Source organism: Cheilinus undulatus, linkage group 15 (genome assembly GCF_018320785.1).
Source record: "Cheilinus undulatus linkage group 15, ASM1832078v1, whole genome shotgun sequence".
In the NCBI taxonomy this organism is placed as follows: Eukaryota; Metazoa; Chordata; class Actinopteri; order Labriformes; family Labridae; genus Cheilinus; species Cheilinus undulatus.
Window position 1 is genome coordinate 36191266 of NC_054879.1, and position 18707 is coordinate 36209972.

An 18707-nucleotide genomic window follows, 5' to 3' on the forward strand; every position below is an offset into this window, starting at 1 on the left:
TCAGAGAGTGTCTTAAACAGTGCAATCATTGATTTCCAGCAGCTTGACCTCGGTCTGCGACTCTCTCTCTTCCCTCATCCAATGTACTGCAGGCAGGTGTGCGTGTGATACTGACGTCACCTCTCTGTGTCCATCAATAAACACTTCCCTGACCCCTTTATGAACAGAAATCAGGATTACATTAAAAATGAAACAAAGTCACTAATTCACTGCATGACCATGTGTCACAAAAATTAATCACATCCTGGATTACATTTGAATTTGTTCATTATGTCGTTTTCACCCGTCTTAAGGCAAAGCTGTCATATAAAATTACACAGGACCAGGCTTCTTGCAGCTGTAGGAATTCTCCTTACAGTTAATGTTTTAAAATGAATATTAGTGTGTAAAAATCAGAGGTGGAAAGAGTGAAGGGCTATTGTACTTAAGTAGAAGTACAGTTACTCTGGTTATAATTTACAAAAGTAAGAGTCTACAAGTTTACTCAAGGAAAAGTTACAAGTATTTAAAGTTTACTTTAAGTACTGAGTAGCTACTTGTGCTTTGTAATTGTTTAAGAAAATAGATGATATTGCAATGTGAGGTACTGCAATTTTGAAATTGCAGAATTGTTATTCTCAATCACTCTCCTCCTGCAAGCTTTTGAGAGTTAATTTTTTCAAAAAATGTGTGCAAAAAAATCCTACTTTTGTAAATTTTCATACATTTTTTCTCATTAAAAGGGAGTCCGGCATAAAAATGACCATTCTCTTCAATACAACAGTTCATTAGGAATTTGTGAAATGAGTCAATAGGTTATCAATTGATAGCCCAATTGATTATTTACCCAAATCTTTCAGCTCTAGTAGCTACTGAGGAGTTATAAAGTAAAAATATGATGTTTCCTTATTGAAAATAACAACATATAGATCTCCAACCAGGTTTCTCAGGTAAAGTCACACCTCTATATTAAAGTGAAATCATCTCTCTATGTGCTACTGTGTAGTCAACAGAGGTGGAAAAAGTACAAGAGTATTGTATTCAAGTAAAAGCACAATTACTCTGGTTAAAACTTTGAAATAGAAGTAATATTACTGATTTCAAAATATACTCAAAAAAGTACAAGTACCCAAAAAACACCACTCAGTTACAGTAATTTTAGTAAATGTGATTAGTTACTTTCCACTTTTGGTAAAAATGTGCCTCATGAACGCTGAATTTCAAAACGCAAAAGAGGACACACATTTAACTCAAAATTCTAAGGTGGTGCAGAAACGGCACATATTGGTTCCATAAAAAGATCATAACACACATAACACACAACATGGCTTGATTTTCAGTTTGAGTCTCACACGCCTGATATGCAGATGTCACGTGTAGAGAATCGAGAGAATTGAGGTCTGGCCTGTTTTTTTCCTGTGCAAAGAACACACTTATCAGCCACAATAAATCCTAAAAATGATAAAGAGCGTTTTTTTTTACCTTGCAATTATGGACATCCACATCAGTTAATACTGTATATTTGCAATCTGTATCTTGCAGACCCTGATAGAGGCCGCAAGCTTAAATGCAATTTTTTAATAAAGTTCTATAACCTCTTATTTGGGAAGCTCCACACCAGTATAACATGTCACAGGACAGATTAACACTTCAGTTGTGTGCTTTTCAAAGTAAAAACCTGTTTAGCATTTCTTTGGAGAAACTCCCTTTTTCTAGCATAGCTACCAGTATGGTTTAACCAGTAAATCAAGTCACCTGTAGGGATGTTTATTTAGGTAAAAATTGTGAAGCATGACAGGACTTTAATAGCTGAGAGAAACTGCACATTGCAGACTTTCCTAAATGTAATGGAAGTAGTTTCACAGGAAGACCGTTTAAACCTTTTCTACCACTGGGAACCCCCCAGAAAGAGACCACATTTTAACTCATTATGTGGATATTATGGTACCACTTGCCAGGCAAAAAGCAATGTAGACATGATCAGTCCATGTGCTGTTGGTTTTGTTTCCCTTTGTAGCTCATATAGAGGCATTCATTTTAATATCACTCAGCTTTATTATCAAACAAAGATTCCTCCCACAAGCTCTAAGAAATGTCCTCTTTTACAGTTAAATATACTGATAAAGGAAAAATATGCTCCAACAGGGACATCTGCATACATGCTGCAACTTTCTCTCTCCCATGCAAACATTAACATCACAAGCCCCTGATCAGCACTCACAAACGTGCAGTCAGCAGCATGCATCAGCACAGGAGAGGGAGGTCAAGGACAAGATCACTGAGAGAGCTTTTGATGAGCTAATGGATTGACTGATAAAACTCTTAACACTCTGGTGGATTCAGGGTTGGGTTTATGTGAAGTATTTCTCAGCACTTAGATCATTGTCATTCTCTTTTAAACGGTGAAGTTCAGAAGGTGGTCGTTTGAAGATCTATAACAGAAAAGCTCACACTGTCTGTCAGCTCTTCAGATTTACAAATGCTATTACTGAGGTCACAGAGAGTAAGTAGAGAGTCACAGTAAATAAAACTAAAAGTCATGTTGTCACCATGAATCACAAAGTGCCTTTGAACAAAGTTTATAAGAAGAGCTTTTAGTTTGAGAATGAGAGACAATAAATGACATCTTCAATGTAGCTCAGATTATTCTGGATCCTGTGCATTCATCAGAAAACCTACAGCTGTTTACAGTTTATTTCCACTAGTTTTCCTCTTTCCCTGGGAGAAAAACAAAAGCTTTCTACGGTGTTCTCTCTTATTTTCCGAGGACTTTTATGACTCATCTCCACAGGTTGAAAGTGCATTGGTCGATCTGCATAATAAATTCAAATTAACTGAAAAAATTCCGGGTGGGCACATCATAATACCTACTCAGTTCTTTGCACCAAGATTTATACGCACTGATGCAACCTCCGGTGTTCAAAAAAGAAGCCAATGGCAAAATGTAAAAATCAGCATTAGGACTGGCTCCAACCACCATGAAAGCAGACATTTTTACAGCTAAAATAAACACGCTTGCAGCTTGATTCAAAAACTGTTCTGGCTTAAGATTTTATTCTAGCATTTGAACAGGAAGTGAATCTTTATAGGTCATGCTTGATGATTGTAATAATGTTTAGGGTTATGTATAATCATGATTAATCACTTGCTAAATTGTCCCTTTCATTCCACTTTGATTAAGCCACTACTGCATGTCCCTGTAGCAGATCAGTAGATTGGATCCCTAAAAGAAAAAAGGTCTGTATCCAGTATTGGATTTTTGCATGTCTGGAAAAACCTCTCTGTTTCAGCCCTGCTCCGAACAAGCTGTTTCTGTGTCTGTGGCTTTAAATCTTACTGAGCTGTCTTAACCCGCCCCTGACTCCGCCCCTCTCAGGAAATGGATGTGGCTTAAAGGAAGCGGTCAGCTGAGAGGAGGATCAGGAGAGGAGGGCGGAACTTCCTCCCAAGTGGAAAGAGCCAGCCAAACGTGGGGGTGGTTCTAACTCCCCACATGACATCATAAGGGGAAAATCTGAGAACGGCTTGTTTCAGCACACTTTTTCTGAAAGGTGGAGAAAGAGACAGGGGAGGGAATTGATTTTTCTGATTTTTGGGGGGATTGAGGACAGGCCAGAGACACATATTTAAGCCTGAAAAAAGTATTTTGCATAATATGTCCCTTTTAAGACTGACAAAAATCCATCTGAAATAAAAAAAAACAAAAACAAAAAAACAGTTCAAATGCAAAGTAGTGGAATTTAAAAATGCAACAAAAAACAAATAATCCAGTTTATCAAAGACATTTGGAGATTAACTGTGATTACATATTTGATCAGTTTACTGCCTTAATAGTTTTGACTTACTAAATTTGACCAATTATGAATTTTTAAACTCATAATGATTTTTACCAGATATTTTTTTTAGAGCACAAATATTCCCTCATCTAACTTTTCACCGATTATAAAGCCTTAAATTTGACTTTCTATTTTGTGACTTTTTTTTTTTTAAATCAAATTCTGGATTTTTAAAAAATCTTTTTTTAATGCATATACTCTATATGGATAAAAGTATCTGGCTGCCCGGCCAGGGACTGTAATTCCATCGTATTCAAATGCATGTACTTTAATATGGAGTTGGCTGCAGCTCTAACAGACTCCACTCTTCTTGGAAAGCTTTCCACACGGGTTTGGAGTGTTTTTGTGGGGATTTGTGTCCATTCATTCAGTAATGCATTTATGAGGTCAGGCACTGATGTTAGACGAGAAGGCCTGGCTTGCAATCTCCGCTACAGTTCATCCCAAAGGTGCTCGAAAGGGTTTAGGTCAGGGCTCTATGCGGGCCAGTCAGGTTCTTCCAGACCAGACTCAAACCATGTCTTTATAGTTGTTACTTTGTGCACTGGGGCACAGTCATGCTTGAATAGAAAAGAGCCTTCCCAAAACTGTTGCCACAAAGTTGGAAGCGTAGCATTGTCCAAATTGTCTTGGTATGCTGAACCATTAAGATGGGTCTTCACTGGAGATAAGTGGCCTAGCCCAAAACCTTCAAAAACACCCCCATACCATTATCTCTTCTCCACCAAACTTAGTTGGTATAATGCAGTCAGGCATGATTCATCACTCCACAGAACACTTTTACATTAGTCCATAGTCTAGTGTCCGTGTGCTTTACACCAGTCTATCCAACGCTTGGCATTGGACTTAGGGATTTGAGACTTGCATGCAGCAGCTCGGCCATGGAAACACATCCATGAAGCTCCTGCCGCACAGTTTTTGTGCTAATATTAACGCCAGTGGATGTTCAGAAGTGTTGGCAACTTTTACGCACCATGTGCATTAGCGGCCATTGACCCTCTCTTCACTTCACTATAATATCACTTATAGTTGATGTGGAATATCCAGCAGGAATGAAATTTCATGAACCATCTTTATGTAATGGTGGCATCCATCACAGTAGCATGCTTGAATTCACTGATCTCTTCAGAACGACCCATTTTGTATCACGTTTGCAAATGGAGTCTGCATGGTGCTTGATTTTATACACCGGTGGTAATGGATCTGATTCAAACACCTAAATCTAGTAAATAACAGATGTGGCCAAATACTTTTGTCCATATAATGTATGTTTCTATTGCAAAATTTAAAAAATGTATCTCATAAACATGAATTTCAATGTCATAATTTTGACTTTTTCCTCATAATTCAGACTATCTCATAATATTTCATAGTTATGGCTTTTTATCCCACAAATTGAACATTTTCATAATTCTAGCTTACAAGGCTTTTTATTTCAATACAGCTTACCTTTCATAAATTTTCTTTTTTGTAGTCACAAATGGGCCTTTGTGTTTTTGCTAGTGGTCTGTATTCAGATGTCTTGTGTGTGTGAGGCCTGGTGGTGTTTTAAAGATCAATTTTGAGGGTCTGTATATATACACAACCCCCCACTTCTTCCATATATGTCATTAATAAATCAAAGAAAGGCAATGTATTCAGGCAGCATATCATGAGAAAGGAGGCTCGATAGTAACACAGAAAGCACAGAAAGACTAAAGAGCATATCAGAAACAGCAAAACAGTATAGGTTAGAAGGATGGAAATGCAAAATGTAAAATTAGTAAGTGGGGATGATACAAAAAAAGGTTTGATTCAAGCATAAGAAAGAAAAGGGGAGGTTTTCAAGCTTAGCCTCAAAGCATATCATCTTAGCCCCTCCCCCATTACTCATGCCTCTAGAGAGCAGAGAGGAATAATGTGATTGTATGGATTTACTCCAGACCTCAGGTAGGTGTAATTGCTTAATGCTGTTTGTGTGCCAATAGAGTCATCCAGCGGCTCTATGCCAGGAGAGTAGCTTAGACAACACATCTGAGGCCTATCACTTAAATTCTGAAATGATAGCATCAGGAAAAAATTTTTAAAATTTAGATTCTTGAATGTTTTTTTTCTGTGAAGATAAGGTCAAACTTAGTTCAAAATGACCTGCACATAAATGGTGACATTTACTCAGAATGTCGTCAGACTTGTGTAAACATTACCTAAAATATGTTCTGTTTAGGCAATCAGGGAGATTCTTGTTTGTAAGAGTGTGATGTCCAAACAACAAGAGGCCTAAGGATTCATCAACGGATACAGTACTGTGACAAAGTACTGGCCCCCCTCCTGACTTATATTTTTTTCCATCAAACAAATTTTGATATTAGACAAAGATAACCAGAGTAAATACAAAATGCAGTTTTAAAATGATGATTTCATGTATTAAGGGAAAAAAGCCATCCAAACCTACCTGTTCTATGTGAAAAAATAATTGCCCCTAAACCTAATTACTGGTTGTGCCACCCTTGGTGACAACAACTGCAAGCAAGCTTGTGCACTACCTGGCACTGAGTCTTTGACATGGCCACTCCCACATATGTTCCTGTTCTATTTACCCATTCAGCTAAATGCTCATTTCAATTGCGTTTAACCGACTTGTCCAAAGAGAAGAAAATACTTAGAAAACAGTCAAATTCATCACAGTATATCAGGCTCATATCACACTGCTAACATGACCAGCTAGCTCTGCCAGCCTTTGTTCCTCTTTACAGATTAATATCCTGCTTTGATATGTGGTTTTTTCACTTCAGTTGAGTAGTTATACTCAAGTTCAACCCTCGACAGCCTACATACCACTTTATTTCCATTTAATACTTAAAAAACTGTCATACCGCGCTGTTTCTACTACACGCAAACTGCTAAGCTTCTCATATTTACATCCGGTGAAGTGCCAGGACAAGTGTGTTTCAGATCATTGTCCTGCTGCATAACCCAAGAGCGCTTGAGCTTGAGGGCACGAACTGATGGCCGGACATTGGCCTCCAGGATTTTCTGTTAGAGAGTAGAATTCATTGCTCCATCAAACACAGCAAGTGGTCCAGATCCTGAAGCAGCAAAGCAGCCCCGGACCATCACACTGCCACCACCATGTTTGACTGTTGGCATGATGTTCTTTTTTATCAAATGCTGTGTCATTTTTACGCCAGATGTAACCGGCCGCACACCTTCCAAAAAGTTTAAATTTTGTCTTGTCAGTCTACAGAATATTTCTCGATAGGTCTTGGGGATCATCAAAATGTTTCTTGGCAAATGTGAGACGAGCCTTTGTGTTCTTTTTTGTCAGCAGTGGTTTTGGCCTTGCAACTCCCCCATAGATGCCATTTTTGCCAAGTGTCTTTCTTATCGTTGAGTCATGAACTCTGACCTTAACTGAGGCCAGTGAGGTCTGCAGTTCTTTGGCTGTCGTTATGGATTCTTTTGTGGTCTCCTGGATGAGTTGCCCTGTTAGAGTAATTTTAATTGGTGACCACTCCTGGGAAGATTCACCACTGTTCAACTGTTTTCTCCATTTGTGGATAATGGCTCTCTCCATGGTTCACTGGAGTCCAGCAAGCTTAGAAATGGCGTTGTAACATTCAGTAACTTTGTCTGTCACCTGTTCTTGAATTTCTTTGGATTGCAGTATGATGTGTTGCTTTTTGAGCCTACTTCACTTTGTCAGACCAGTTCTATTGAAGTGATTTATTGATTCAGCTAGTCTGGCAGTAATCAGGCCTTGTTTTGATGGCTTTTTTCGTTAATGAATGCAATCATCATTAAAAAAACATGCATTTTTTTTTCCTCAGGTTGTCTTTATCTAATATTAAAAACTGTTTGATCATCTGAAACAATGAAATGTAACACATATGCAGAAAGAAAGAAATCAGAAGGGGAAATACTTGATCACAGCACTGTAGATGTTTGTATGAGGAAGTTCTAAGTGGAATCCACTTCATGTTTTTGTTGCTGTGGTTCTCTGATGATCTTTGTTTCTTTGCACAGTGAGACTACAGGTGCGGTTTCATTTCATGTCAGCTGGCCAGGGGTCCTCCCAATCAAAGGACTGGTGTGAAGATGAAAGTCTGTTGTAGTTTGAAGCTGACCTTTCCATGAGGTTTTCAGGCCAAATGACAGCATCTATCTGTGTCTCTCAGAAATCAACATTCAGGAGGAAAAACACCAGGTCTGTGTGATCAGAGGAGCAGGGGCAGAGTGGACGGACAATAGTTCAGTCAGACAGGAAGAGAGAGAGAGAGAGTGAGCGAGCGAGAGAGAGAGAGTGATGGCAAAGGGAAGATAAAGGGAGTCTGGGTTTTGTTGTAGTGAAGGGCTCCTCGAAAGGGCACAATAAATCTCCCCACAGAGGAAGATCAGAGACCGGACAAACCCACAATCCCAACTCATACACGCACACATATTCACACACAAACAGTCTCATGTAAAAATATACACCTGAGATGTTCTTTGTGCTATTTTTTACCCTTGAATTTTGTAAGTATTGATAGTAAGACTTTACAGTGCCTATTAAACAAAAAAAAACCCTCTTTCTTGTCAAAATGGAAACAGATTTCCACAAAGTAATGTCAGTTAAATAAAAATATGTAAGGTGAAATAAGTGACTGCATAAATATTCACCCCCTTCAAGTCATTATGTAGTAGATGTACCTTTGGCTGCAATCACAGCACTGAGTCTGTGTGGATAGGTCTCAGTCATCCTTGCTCATCCGGATACTGCAGTTTGACTCCATTCTTCTTTGCAAAACTGCTAATGCTCTTGTCAGGTTACATGGGGATGGGGCAGTAAACTATCACCACAGCATGATGCTTCACAGTGGGGATGGTGTGTTTGTGGTGATGTGCAGTGCTTGGTGTCCGACAAACATGACGTCTTCTCTGACAGCCAAAGCACCATTTTGGTCTCAGACTAAAGGACTGTCTTCCACTTGACCATGGAGTCTCCCACATGCCCTTTGGCAAACTCTAGTTAAGATTTAATGAGTTTACTTCAACAGTGGATTTTTCTTTGCCACTCTCCCATGCTGAAGCTGCTGAAGCTTGTAACTCCTTCAGAATAGTCAGAGATGTCTTGGTGGCTTCTCTCACTAGTCTCCTTCTTGCACGGTCACTCAGTTTGTGTGGACACCCTGATCTAGTCAGATTTACGCATGTGCCATATTCCTTCCAATTCTTGATGATGGATTTAACTGAACTCTAGGGGATGTTCAGTGCCTTAGAAATGTTCTTGTATTCATCCTCTGACTTATAGTTTTCAATAACCTTTTCTCTGAGTTGCTTGGAGTGTTCTTTTGTCTTCATGGTGCAATGGTAGCCAGGAATTCTGATTAACCAGTGACTGGACCTTCCAGACAAAAGTGTCTTTATACTACAGTTACTTGAGACACATTAACTGTGCTCAGGTGATCCTCATTTCACTAATTGTGAGACCTCTTGGCTGAAACTCTGTTGAATTAGGTCAGTCACTTTAAAGGTTGGGTGGGTGGGGGTGCATATTTATGCAGTGCACTCTTATTTTACCTTACATGTTGTTATTTGGTTGATATTACTTTGTAGAAATCTGTCTTCACTTAGGCATTAAAGAATTTTATTGTCAAAAAGCCAAATTGTATTGACCATGATTGATTTATAAAATCAATAAAAGACACTGTATGAACCAATGAAAAAATCCACTAATACAGCTTTAGATAGCAAATATAATCCCTGTATGATATCACCTTGAGTCTTTGGACTGGTAAAAGGTTACCTGGTAATGATAATTTAGAATTAAAAGCACATGATAAAACTATTCATCTTGTGCAGGTTAATAATTGTTCATTCATCATCAGAGTCAGGTTGAAATAAACGTGCATCATTGCAGAGGACATGTATGCTTGTATTATACTTTACTCTGTGTCCATGATAACGTACATGTTGGTCGTTTTGTAGAGACATGTAGAAATCAACATGCTATTATGGTGAAAACAGCTTTGTTATACTAGTGAGATGAATAAGTCAAGGTCTTTGGAAATATAAAGCTATTAGTTTACGTGACAAATTGGATTAAAATAAAATGTATGTCCACTTCAGGCTTCCATACATTATTTACTTTTTTACACATTTTTTCCCCACACATTTTATTACCCACTGGAAATAGCTCTGTGAGCTCTTCTGAGTCTCGACTAGGGCTGGGCGATTATGGCAAAAATCAAAATCACGATTAATTGGGCTTTTTACCTCGATTACAAATAATGAACGATTATTCCACTCCCAACCTCCGACTCTGTTTGTTCTGTAAATATTTGTATAATTTCAAAACAAACAACTGAGAGGAACATGCAGAGATGAAAAATTTATGGTTATTTATTGAGACAACTGAATCAAAATACACAGCTAAAATGAAACTACCTGGCTGCCTATCACGAGACTACACAGTTACACAGTTAGTTTTTAAGGGGATGGTGCATTAGTAGAAGGAGATATTACAAGTGAAAAAAACTGAAATAATTTGGCTTGCAGGTTTTTGTCGGTTAAAGGCTCTAAATGTTGTTTTCGATTATTTTTCAATTAATTTCCAGCTTTAGTCTTGACCCACCAGTTGAGAACCACTCTTCTTGACGGATTTGTTGTTGAACGCCTATTGATAGCACTTATCAAAAAAGAAAAGGGGACAAAGTACATGTACTGTATTCTAATAAAAACCATAAAACATTCTGATTAGGCAAAATACAGAGATTAGATTACTTTCAAAGAACGAAATGTTGAAACTGTAAAAAAATCATCAAATAATGTATGAAAAACTTTAAACTGACTCATGTTTGGCTCATTTAATCCACCTATGATCTAACCCCATGAGCGCCGCCTCCCTTTTTCTTAGTATTCTCAGCTTCTCGTTTCTGACTCCTACACCAACCACTAAACTTCTGTTTCTTGATAAGAGTTCACCAAGGACAGTTTCACTGACAGCTTCGCTGTAAGCTGTCTCTTGACTTCAAAAAGTAATTTCCAGTAAGAACATGTAGCTGGTATAGCCGATAAATTCAGCGTTCCTCTGTTGTCGACAACACTGTCGTGTGGCACTGCAGTAACTCAGAAGGTTGAAGTGTTGTAAATGTCTAAAATATGAGAAAACTTTGTCGGGAGATTGTAAAAACTTGCTCTCTCTCCCTCTTTTGGCTGCTTGCTTTAAAGTTCCCTTCAGATGCCCTCAGCTCAAAATAGCTCTTTGAATATGAAAAGGATGAAATTGGACTTTCTGCGGTTGGAAACCCTCAGATGTTAATGTTTGGCACCATATGAAGAAAAATATAAAATCAATGATCAATTAACAACAGCAGTGAAGACATCTATATTTATCTTCTTGTATCTGTACTTAAGGTGCAGAATTAAGAAAAGTTTTCTCCCCTTTTAAGGGTATCCATGTGAAGTTCTAAAAAGTGGGCTTGATTTGCAAATTAAAAGAATACTAATCAAGCTGTCCTGATCCAGGTTTTTGCTCCTATGTTAGATGCAATCAAAGTCCTGACTTAAGGAGATTAGCATGCATCATCCTGGCTAAACCTCTAAAAGTGGAGAAATGATGAAATATAAGCTACAAAATCTGCTTGTGATTTCTCATATGAGTCATTGAAATTCAAACATCAAGATTTTTTTTTTTTTTTTTGCGTGATTCGGAACAGAACAGTACAAGTGAAGAGACATTACATTGATAGATACGACAAAACCAAGTGTAAAAACGTAAAACAACAGGGACAAAAACAAACAAACAAATTTTAAAAAAGATAATATTAATAATAATAAATATGATGAGTGCAAAGAAAAGAGAAATGAACAGAAAAATAAGATAAACTATTATTTTCAAGCACAGCTCCCATACACTAAACTGTACTGATAGACTTCTTACAATGTGTGTTTGACCTCTGAGTGTCTCTGATAAAGGGTTTAATGTCACAGGTCAGATTTCACCTTTTGTCAAATGTCTTTTCCACTCATTGACCCTTATGTTAATTTTTTTTATTATCTGATATACAGTCCATTCTATGGTAGTAGAGCTTGCAGTGATATTACTCATGCCCATTTACATAAGGCTCATAGCTCACTGATTTTTGTGAACCTGTTGGCTACTTACTTGTTTTAAGCAGAGTACATACATAAAGTACATAACTATTGTACTCAAGTATAAGTACAGTAACTCTGGTTAAATTCACCCAAAGTACTGGTCTATAAACCTTCTCGAGTAAAAGTGAAAGGTAAGTAGTTTAAGTTAACTTTAAGTACTGAGAAGCTATTACGTAATTGTATTGTAAAATGTGATCTTTCCTTGTCTGACAAAAAACCAACAAGAGAATAGATCCCCAATCAGGTTTTTCAGGTAAAGTCACACTCTATAATAAACTAAAATACACTGAAAAAAATGACGGTGTTAACAGCACTCATATAGAGTTGAATTAAAAACTTTAAAAAGTGTCTATATCGTTCCACATTAAAGCTGTAGTAATTGATTTAGTTTTATTTTCGTATGCCCACTAAAACAACACAACCTGTCAGAGTCTTGTTATTGAAGCCATCTAACAGAATAACACAGTTCTGCAATACCTCCTCGCACTGCACTCTTACTTGAGGAAAATTAGCAAGGGATGATGCTCCAGCCAATGAGGAGGCTAGTAAGTTGATAAAATTGCAGAGTAACTGGCAGTGTTTGGTCCTATGTAGAATTTGTTCGTGCTGTGACAAAGTGTTTTCTTGTCTGTGATTCGGCCATTGATTTCAGTGGAAAAGCAGAGCAAAATAACTCCATGAGAGCTTTGCCACCATCAGTAATCGTTTCAGCGGACATGCACATTCGCGAGGAAGTATGTGAGAAGAGGGGTGGAGCTACGGAGCTCAAACAGGGAGAAGAACAGGAAGGGTGAGGGAGTGGAGTTGATTCTACACGGTTCTCATCGAATGTTACATACTCAAGCTTTAAACTACACTCAAAATTTACAATATGACAAGAGCTGCAATAACTCCAGAAATATCTGTGGCAAGGTGGGTCTCCTCTGGCAGAAACAAAGCAAATACTCAGCCTCATTGTAAGGCAATGCATACTGATGACAAATTCATACTATGCAACCTTAAGCCTCACCTCAAGTCATGGAAGGGAACTCTAACTCAGTTGATAACTTTACTCATGGTGCAAATGTGTCTCACATCAAAAAACATACACCAGCTACATCATCTGCTACATTCAAACCCATTAGTTTTGGGGTTTAAAGTATTTAGTTAATGACTGAAACTTTATATGATGCATTTTGTCAAACTCCTCTATTCTTTTATTCTTACAGAGAAGCTGATAGCATACCAGCGTGAGTTTCATGCTTTGAAAGAGCGCCTTCGAGTGGCAGAGCACAGGACGCTGCAGCGCTCGTCTGAGCTCAACAATATCCTCGAACAGTTCAGACGTGCAATCGCCGAGACAAACAGCAGCAAAGATGCCCTCACAAACTTCTCAGGTAACTTTTGTGCAAAAGCGTTTTTTTTTTTTCTTTTTTTTTTTGTCTTGTACACTTTTAAGGTGTTTTTCAGGTACTTGTGTAAGAAAGATGTTCCGCCACTGCTATTGAGAATTTCCTTTTACACTTGCTCTCCATCATGTGTGTAAGATGAAGAACAGTGCTCCTAGATGTAACACATGCTTTTTAGGTTATTTCCTGCTTTGAGATTTGGAGGCTTTTTAACATGGTGTCATGAAACAGACCTTATCTTTATGAGTTCAAACAAAATACCACAAGGGGAAGTACCTTTACTAAAGTCAGGTCATTTCTAATAAAAATGAAATGAAACAAGATTTTTCCTGTTTATTTCCAGAGTGCTGGGATTCATACAAGCTTCTATTGTTAAATCTGTCTTATCGAACCCTAAACCTCTGGGTGGGTTATAAAATGAAATTGGCAGTAAAAGATTACGACGCTCTAAATAGCACAGAATAAAATCAGATCGTACAAGTCTAGTTTGCAATTCAGTTTTTAAGCTTATGGTGCACTTCATCTGACAATTTTAAAAATGAAAACTGCTTTTTATATTAAGCTTCATTGACATGATGGTGGTACTTCACATTTGAAACTGTTGCTTATGTCAATTTAGCATTATTACAATCTCAGCTATTACCACAATCCTGCTTTTTAAAAGCTCTTTTACATTTTCATTTTTCATTTATCATGCGCACACAAATGGGAAATGAAAAGCCAACATGATTATGTAATTTTATGCTATTACAGGCTGCAGTGGGCTGGTAGAAAAACATCCAGAACCCTGTGTAAGGAAATACTGTATTAACTTCACAGTGCAGTACGGTTAAACCCACAGGAATAGACAAAGCCTGCGGCAAGAGGGTACTTATATGGCTTGAAAGAAGCCTGTTTCTGTGCTGTGACTAAGTCAGCATATAGGTAAATATAACTCTCCTGTAGATACAGCATCACTGTTATTTCAGAGCATTTTAGAGTTAACAGGTGGTGCTTTTAAAAGTCAGCACAAATTTCACTCCTGTCATCACTTCACAAAGCTGAAGCTTTTACTTATTTCTGTGATTCTGCTTTCAGATGAGACACAGAAACTACTGAAGGAGCTGGCTAACAGAAAACCTCTCCAGGTGCCAAATATCTACCACCACCTGCCTCACCTGCTCAACAATGAGGGCAGCCTGCACCCCGCCGTGCAGGTTGGTCTCGGCCGCACAGGAGGTGAGAGGCACATTTTACACACACTGCTCATTCAGTACAACTGTAACGTCTCTGATTAATGAGGCCTCTCTCTACAATATGTATACTCATCCCACACAAACACAGTGGAACCTCCAGGGACTCTCATTACATTGGGGACAGAGTCAAGTCTCTACAAGTTTCAGTTGATGACTAGTTCACAACAAGAATCCCCCCTGGACTGAGTGTTGCAGTTGGATGATTCCAGAGAACATTTGCAAGAGAAAGATAATACCCGCATGTGTGCAATAGAGCTCTTTATTTACTGTGCATGTTGTGTCCTGTCTTGTAACTTGACTCTTTTTTTCAGTTCTCGATCTCACAGCTAAATATCCAGAAATTTAAAAAAATGTCAGGTCAGGCTGTATGTGTGCACATGGCATAGTTTCTTTCACCTTGACCTTCTCTGGATTTTTCAAGCTAGTCTCTGAGTAAAATTTCACCAAGTGGTCAGAGTGAGCTAATGTGTGAAAAAATCAGGAAATATTCAGAAAATTTCACCCAGAGCAAGTAACTAGGGTCAATGGACTTTATATCTCACTGTTGCTGCATGACCTGTTAGACCTATGTTCACATAATGATGCTGCTTCATTTTTCATGCTTGAAAGCATGCTTTTTCCACTGATACGTGCAGTTGCACATATAAACATAGCCCTGGACTTTGTTATGTGCGACATCTTGTTTATATTATAAAAATGGCTGTGCAACAAATCACACTTACTATCATCTAGGAGTATTCACATCTAATATTTGCATTAATCCTAATTTATTGTAGTAAATTAGAACGTTTTTACATCTTGAATGCTGGCTTGTCTATGGAGTCATTGCTCTCACACTATTTTGATAAATCAGTGCCTAATTGAAGGTGGGAAAAAAGATTTGGAGATTTTTTTTTTTTTTTGCTTTAAGATAGAGCTCAAACCTGTGTATAGAAACCCATTTCTGTATTTTTCCAAGCCCAGAAATCCAGAAAATTTGAGTTTATCAGTACTGCTATGAATTCTCACAGGTTCTGTGATGTTAAAGGATTTTGTCTTATCACTGGTGCAAAAACATAAAACAGTTTTTGCAAGGGGGGCCATGAGCTCAAAGCGCATCAGCATTGTGCATCGTCTTGAACCAAAATGAGAAACCTTCGACTATCACCATGAGGAAAAAAAAAAGACTCTGGTTGTGCTGGGAATAGCATGCACTTATCACACTGGCTTCGGACGAGACGGGACAATTTTCTTACCCGTCTGCTTAGATAAGGGCTGAAAAGTGCTCCCAAACTTTTGTTGCAAGTTTTGTTAATCAAAAACATTCAACCACAGCTGAATCGGCAGAATAATAGTTAATTAGCAGACTTAACAAATGGACAGGAGGTCATGATGTGTTCAAGTTAATCCCGTAAATACACTGTGATTAATCCTGATTATTTACACATTTAGAATACAACCATTTACTCGCATTTGGTTTTAATTAATACAAGTACAAGTATGGTGTCTGAATAAAGAATTATTACACAAACTGGAGTTTTTAAACTTTATTTAAAATCTCAGCTTAGTTGCACAGGTTGGTAAATTATGTCTTTAATTCTCTGAGTAATAATATTTATAAACTTTAAACTAGATCAGCAGGGAAAAATTAGATAAAAAATAATTTATTCTACAAAGTGAATGATTAGGTGTGCTATTACCCCAAGGTAGTTGTGATTGATAACTGATGTCCAGTGGTCTACCGCCATTGCAACTGCCTTTTCACTGCCATACAGTTCATGAATTCTTGTGTCAAGTTCTCCTTGTAAGTGTTTCGTAGGATGGGTCACCAGAGGTTGTCTGGATGATGTCTTGAAGCTGCTTGTCTTCAGCAATGTTATTGGGTCTGCAAGCTTTGGCAACACATTTAGTGATTGTTGTTTTTTTTTTTTTTTTTTTTTTTTAAAGATTTATTTTTGGCCTTTTTTAGATAGGACAGTGGATAGTGTGCGCCTTAACCACTCGACTACCGGCGCGCCTAGTGATTGTTGTTTTGTTAAAAATTCAGGTCTGCTGCACTCTGGTGTAGCTTGATGACTGCGGTTGATGCTTATGTCAACTTTGACTTTATCTAAACTTCCATTTGACAGTTTTTAAAAAGAAATTTGCCGTTAAGCAGACCTGGGTCTGTCTCCTCACTTATCACTTCTGGTTGCGTTTGACCCGCCTTTCACCACTTCACCTCCAGGCAAGTAAACAGTCAAGCTGGAAGTTTACGGGAGGAAGTTTTGGTCAAAATGTTATGTGACCTTTGCTTGTTTACAGGTGACTTTCAACCAAATGAGGTGTGTGAAGGCCATTTTGTGCCATCTCATTTGAAAGCGTTTAACAAAGAGATGTTCTTGTGGAAAGCTTCATATGCTTTGAAAGTGTTGCCTGTGTATAAGGAGGTGCATCTTACATTCCTTTCTTCACAAGTTTCTGAGAGCGCCGTTGAAGTGACTCATTCCATTTGACAGAGTCACTGACATCTATGTTAAGTAGGCTAATTCTATTTTGTCCTTTTTTCTTTAATACTCTTTTTTCTAGCACACCTTTTTTTCTCACTTTATCAGTACTAAACAATAATGCACATATTTTTTTTTCTTATACCATGCAAGCCTAGGACAGACATTGTGGTAAATTGATTGTAAGTTATGATTCTGCAATGTTAAATGCCCAATTTAATCCTACTTATACTGCATTTATTTGGAGAAACTTCCTGTTTTTCTCTTGTCACAATAGTGTCCTTTAGTATCTTTTTATTTACACTTTGAAGACCAGATTTACTTATCTGTGCTGAGCAGCACAAAAATGATTGTGAAAGTTTTCTTAGCATTAGTGTATCACTAGGCAATTTTCAACAGACCCAACACAACCATTTAACTTTAATTTAACAGCCTCTCATTACCCCACTCTTTACTGTACATAGATTAATCCTCTGCTAGTCACTCTCTTCTAATAAGTCCTATTTTCAGTTATCCCAGTTTTATTTTTAAATGTCTTCCTTTCACCCCCAAGCAGCAGCATACTGCGTGTGACCTCTGCCATATCAAGGTCACTCTAAGAGGATTACTTATCTGGCTTTGCTAGTGTGATAGGTCTGTAGTGAATTTGGGCCGCAGGTTTAGGGGTCTGAACAGCTTCAATTGTGTTTCCACATTCCTAATGACAAAGAGAGGGGCGAGGAACAGAGGCCCTTGACAAATTAAAGAAAAAGAAGGAGGGACAAGTCTGGAACAAGTAGGTGTTTCTTGTCCCTGGTCTGTTAGATCAATGAGTGCAAGGTATTCCCACGGGAAGCAGAAAAACATGGCCTATCATTGCCATCTCCTACTCACTGCCAGTCTGTCTGCTTTTTTGACAGGTGGGTTGGTATCTATTACATGCAGACAGGGGTTTGAGACTCTCTTTTGGCTTTCTTTTTGAAAACCTAGAGAGATTCCTGCCCCCAGATAATGAACAGTTTGCTGCTGCCTACGCCTTGTTCTCTCAAGCTTCCCACCCTTAAACACTATCAGTTGTGCTCACTGGAATGCACCAACAAGCTGGAGGTACCGCCACTGTGAAGTGATTGTGGATCTTTGGGGCTAAAGGTTACTGAGTCACAGGATCGCCTAAGAGGAGGTTTGCCCACCACCCATGCATGCCCCGTGACTCGCATAACCATTTGTGTCGGGGCTCCAGAAGTTCTTTTTAATACCCAGTCATGCATTTTTAATTCATTCCCCCCTATTTCTCTGCTGGTATATCTGACACTGGACTATTTATAGATGTGCAAATTAGGATAGAATCCTTCCATTAATTTGAAAAAGGATAGTTTAGACATTTTACACTTAAAACTGACAAAGAACATTAATGTAAATTAGGGCTGCTCAGTTCCTAACAATTTCATGGTAATTGTGATATGAGAATTCACAGTTAAAATGCAGCAAAGTTCTGATTTATTGTCACAAGGGATGGGAATTAAACCCCAGTTTCATAGGGGCATGCTTCCACATTTTTAAAGCCCAAAAATCAGTAGCATTTGAGCTTATCACCAAGCTTTGTGAGTCCTGTAACATGACATTTAAATTTTGAGTCAACATGTGCCTTTTGAACAAGATCACTGGAGAACAGTACAGTACATCAATTGTCTTAAAGCAGAAATGCACTTTTAA

General features: G+C 38.1%; 1 protein-coding gene across 1 annotated transcript in view; it reads left to right on the top strand.

Moving 5' to 3' along the window:
- mgat4a (alpha-1,3-mannosyl-glycoprotein 4-beta-N-acetylglucosaminyltransferase A) overlaps window positions 1–18707 on the top strand; it is a 68055-nt gene that overhangs the window by 17694 nt on the left and 31654 nt on the right. Inside the window, exons 2-3 of the mRNA XM_041807471.1 lie at window positions 13136–13303; window positions 14393–14533. Of these exons, the coding sequence (XP_041663405.1) occupies window positions 13136–13303; window positions 14393–14533 (309 nt within the window). The remainder of the gene's footprint in view (window positions 1–13135; window positions 13304–14392; window positions 14534–18707) is intronic.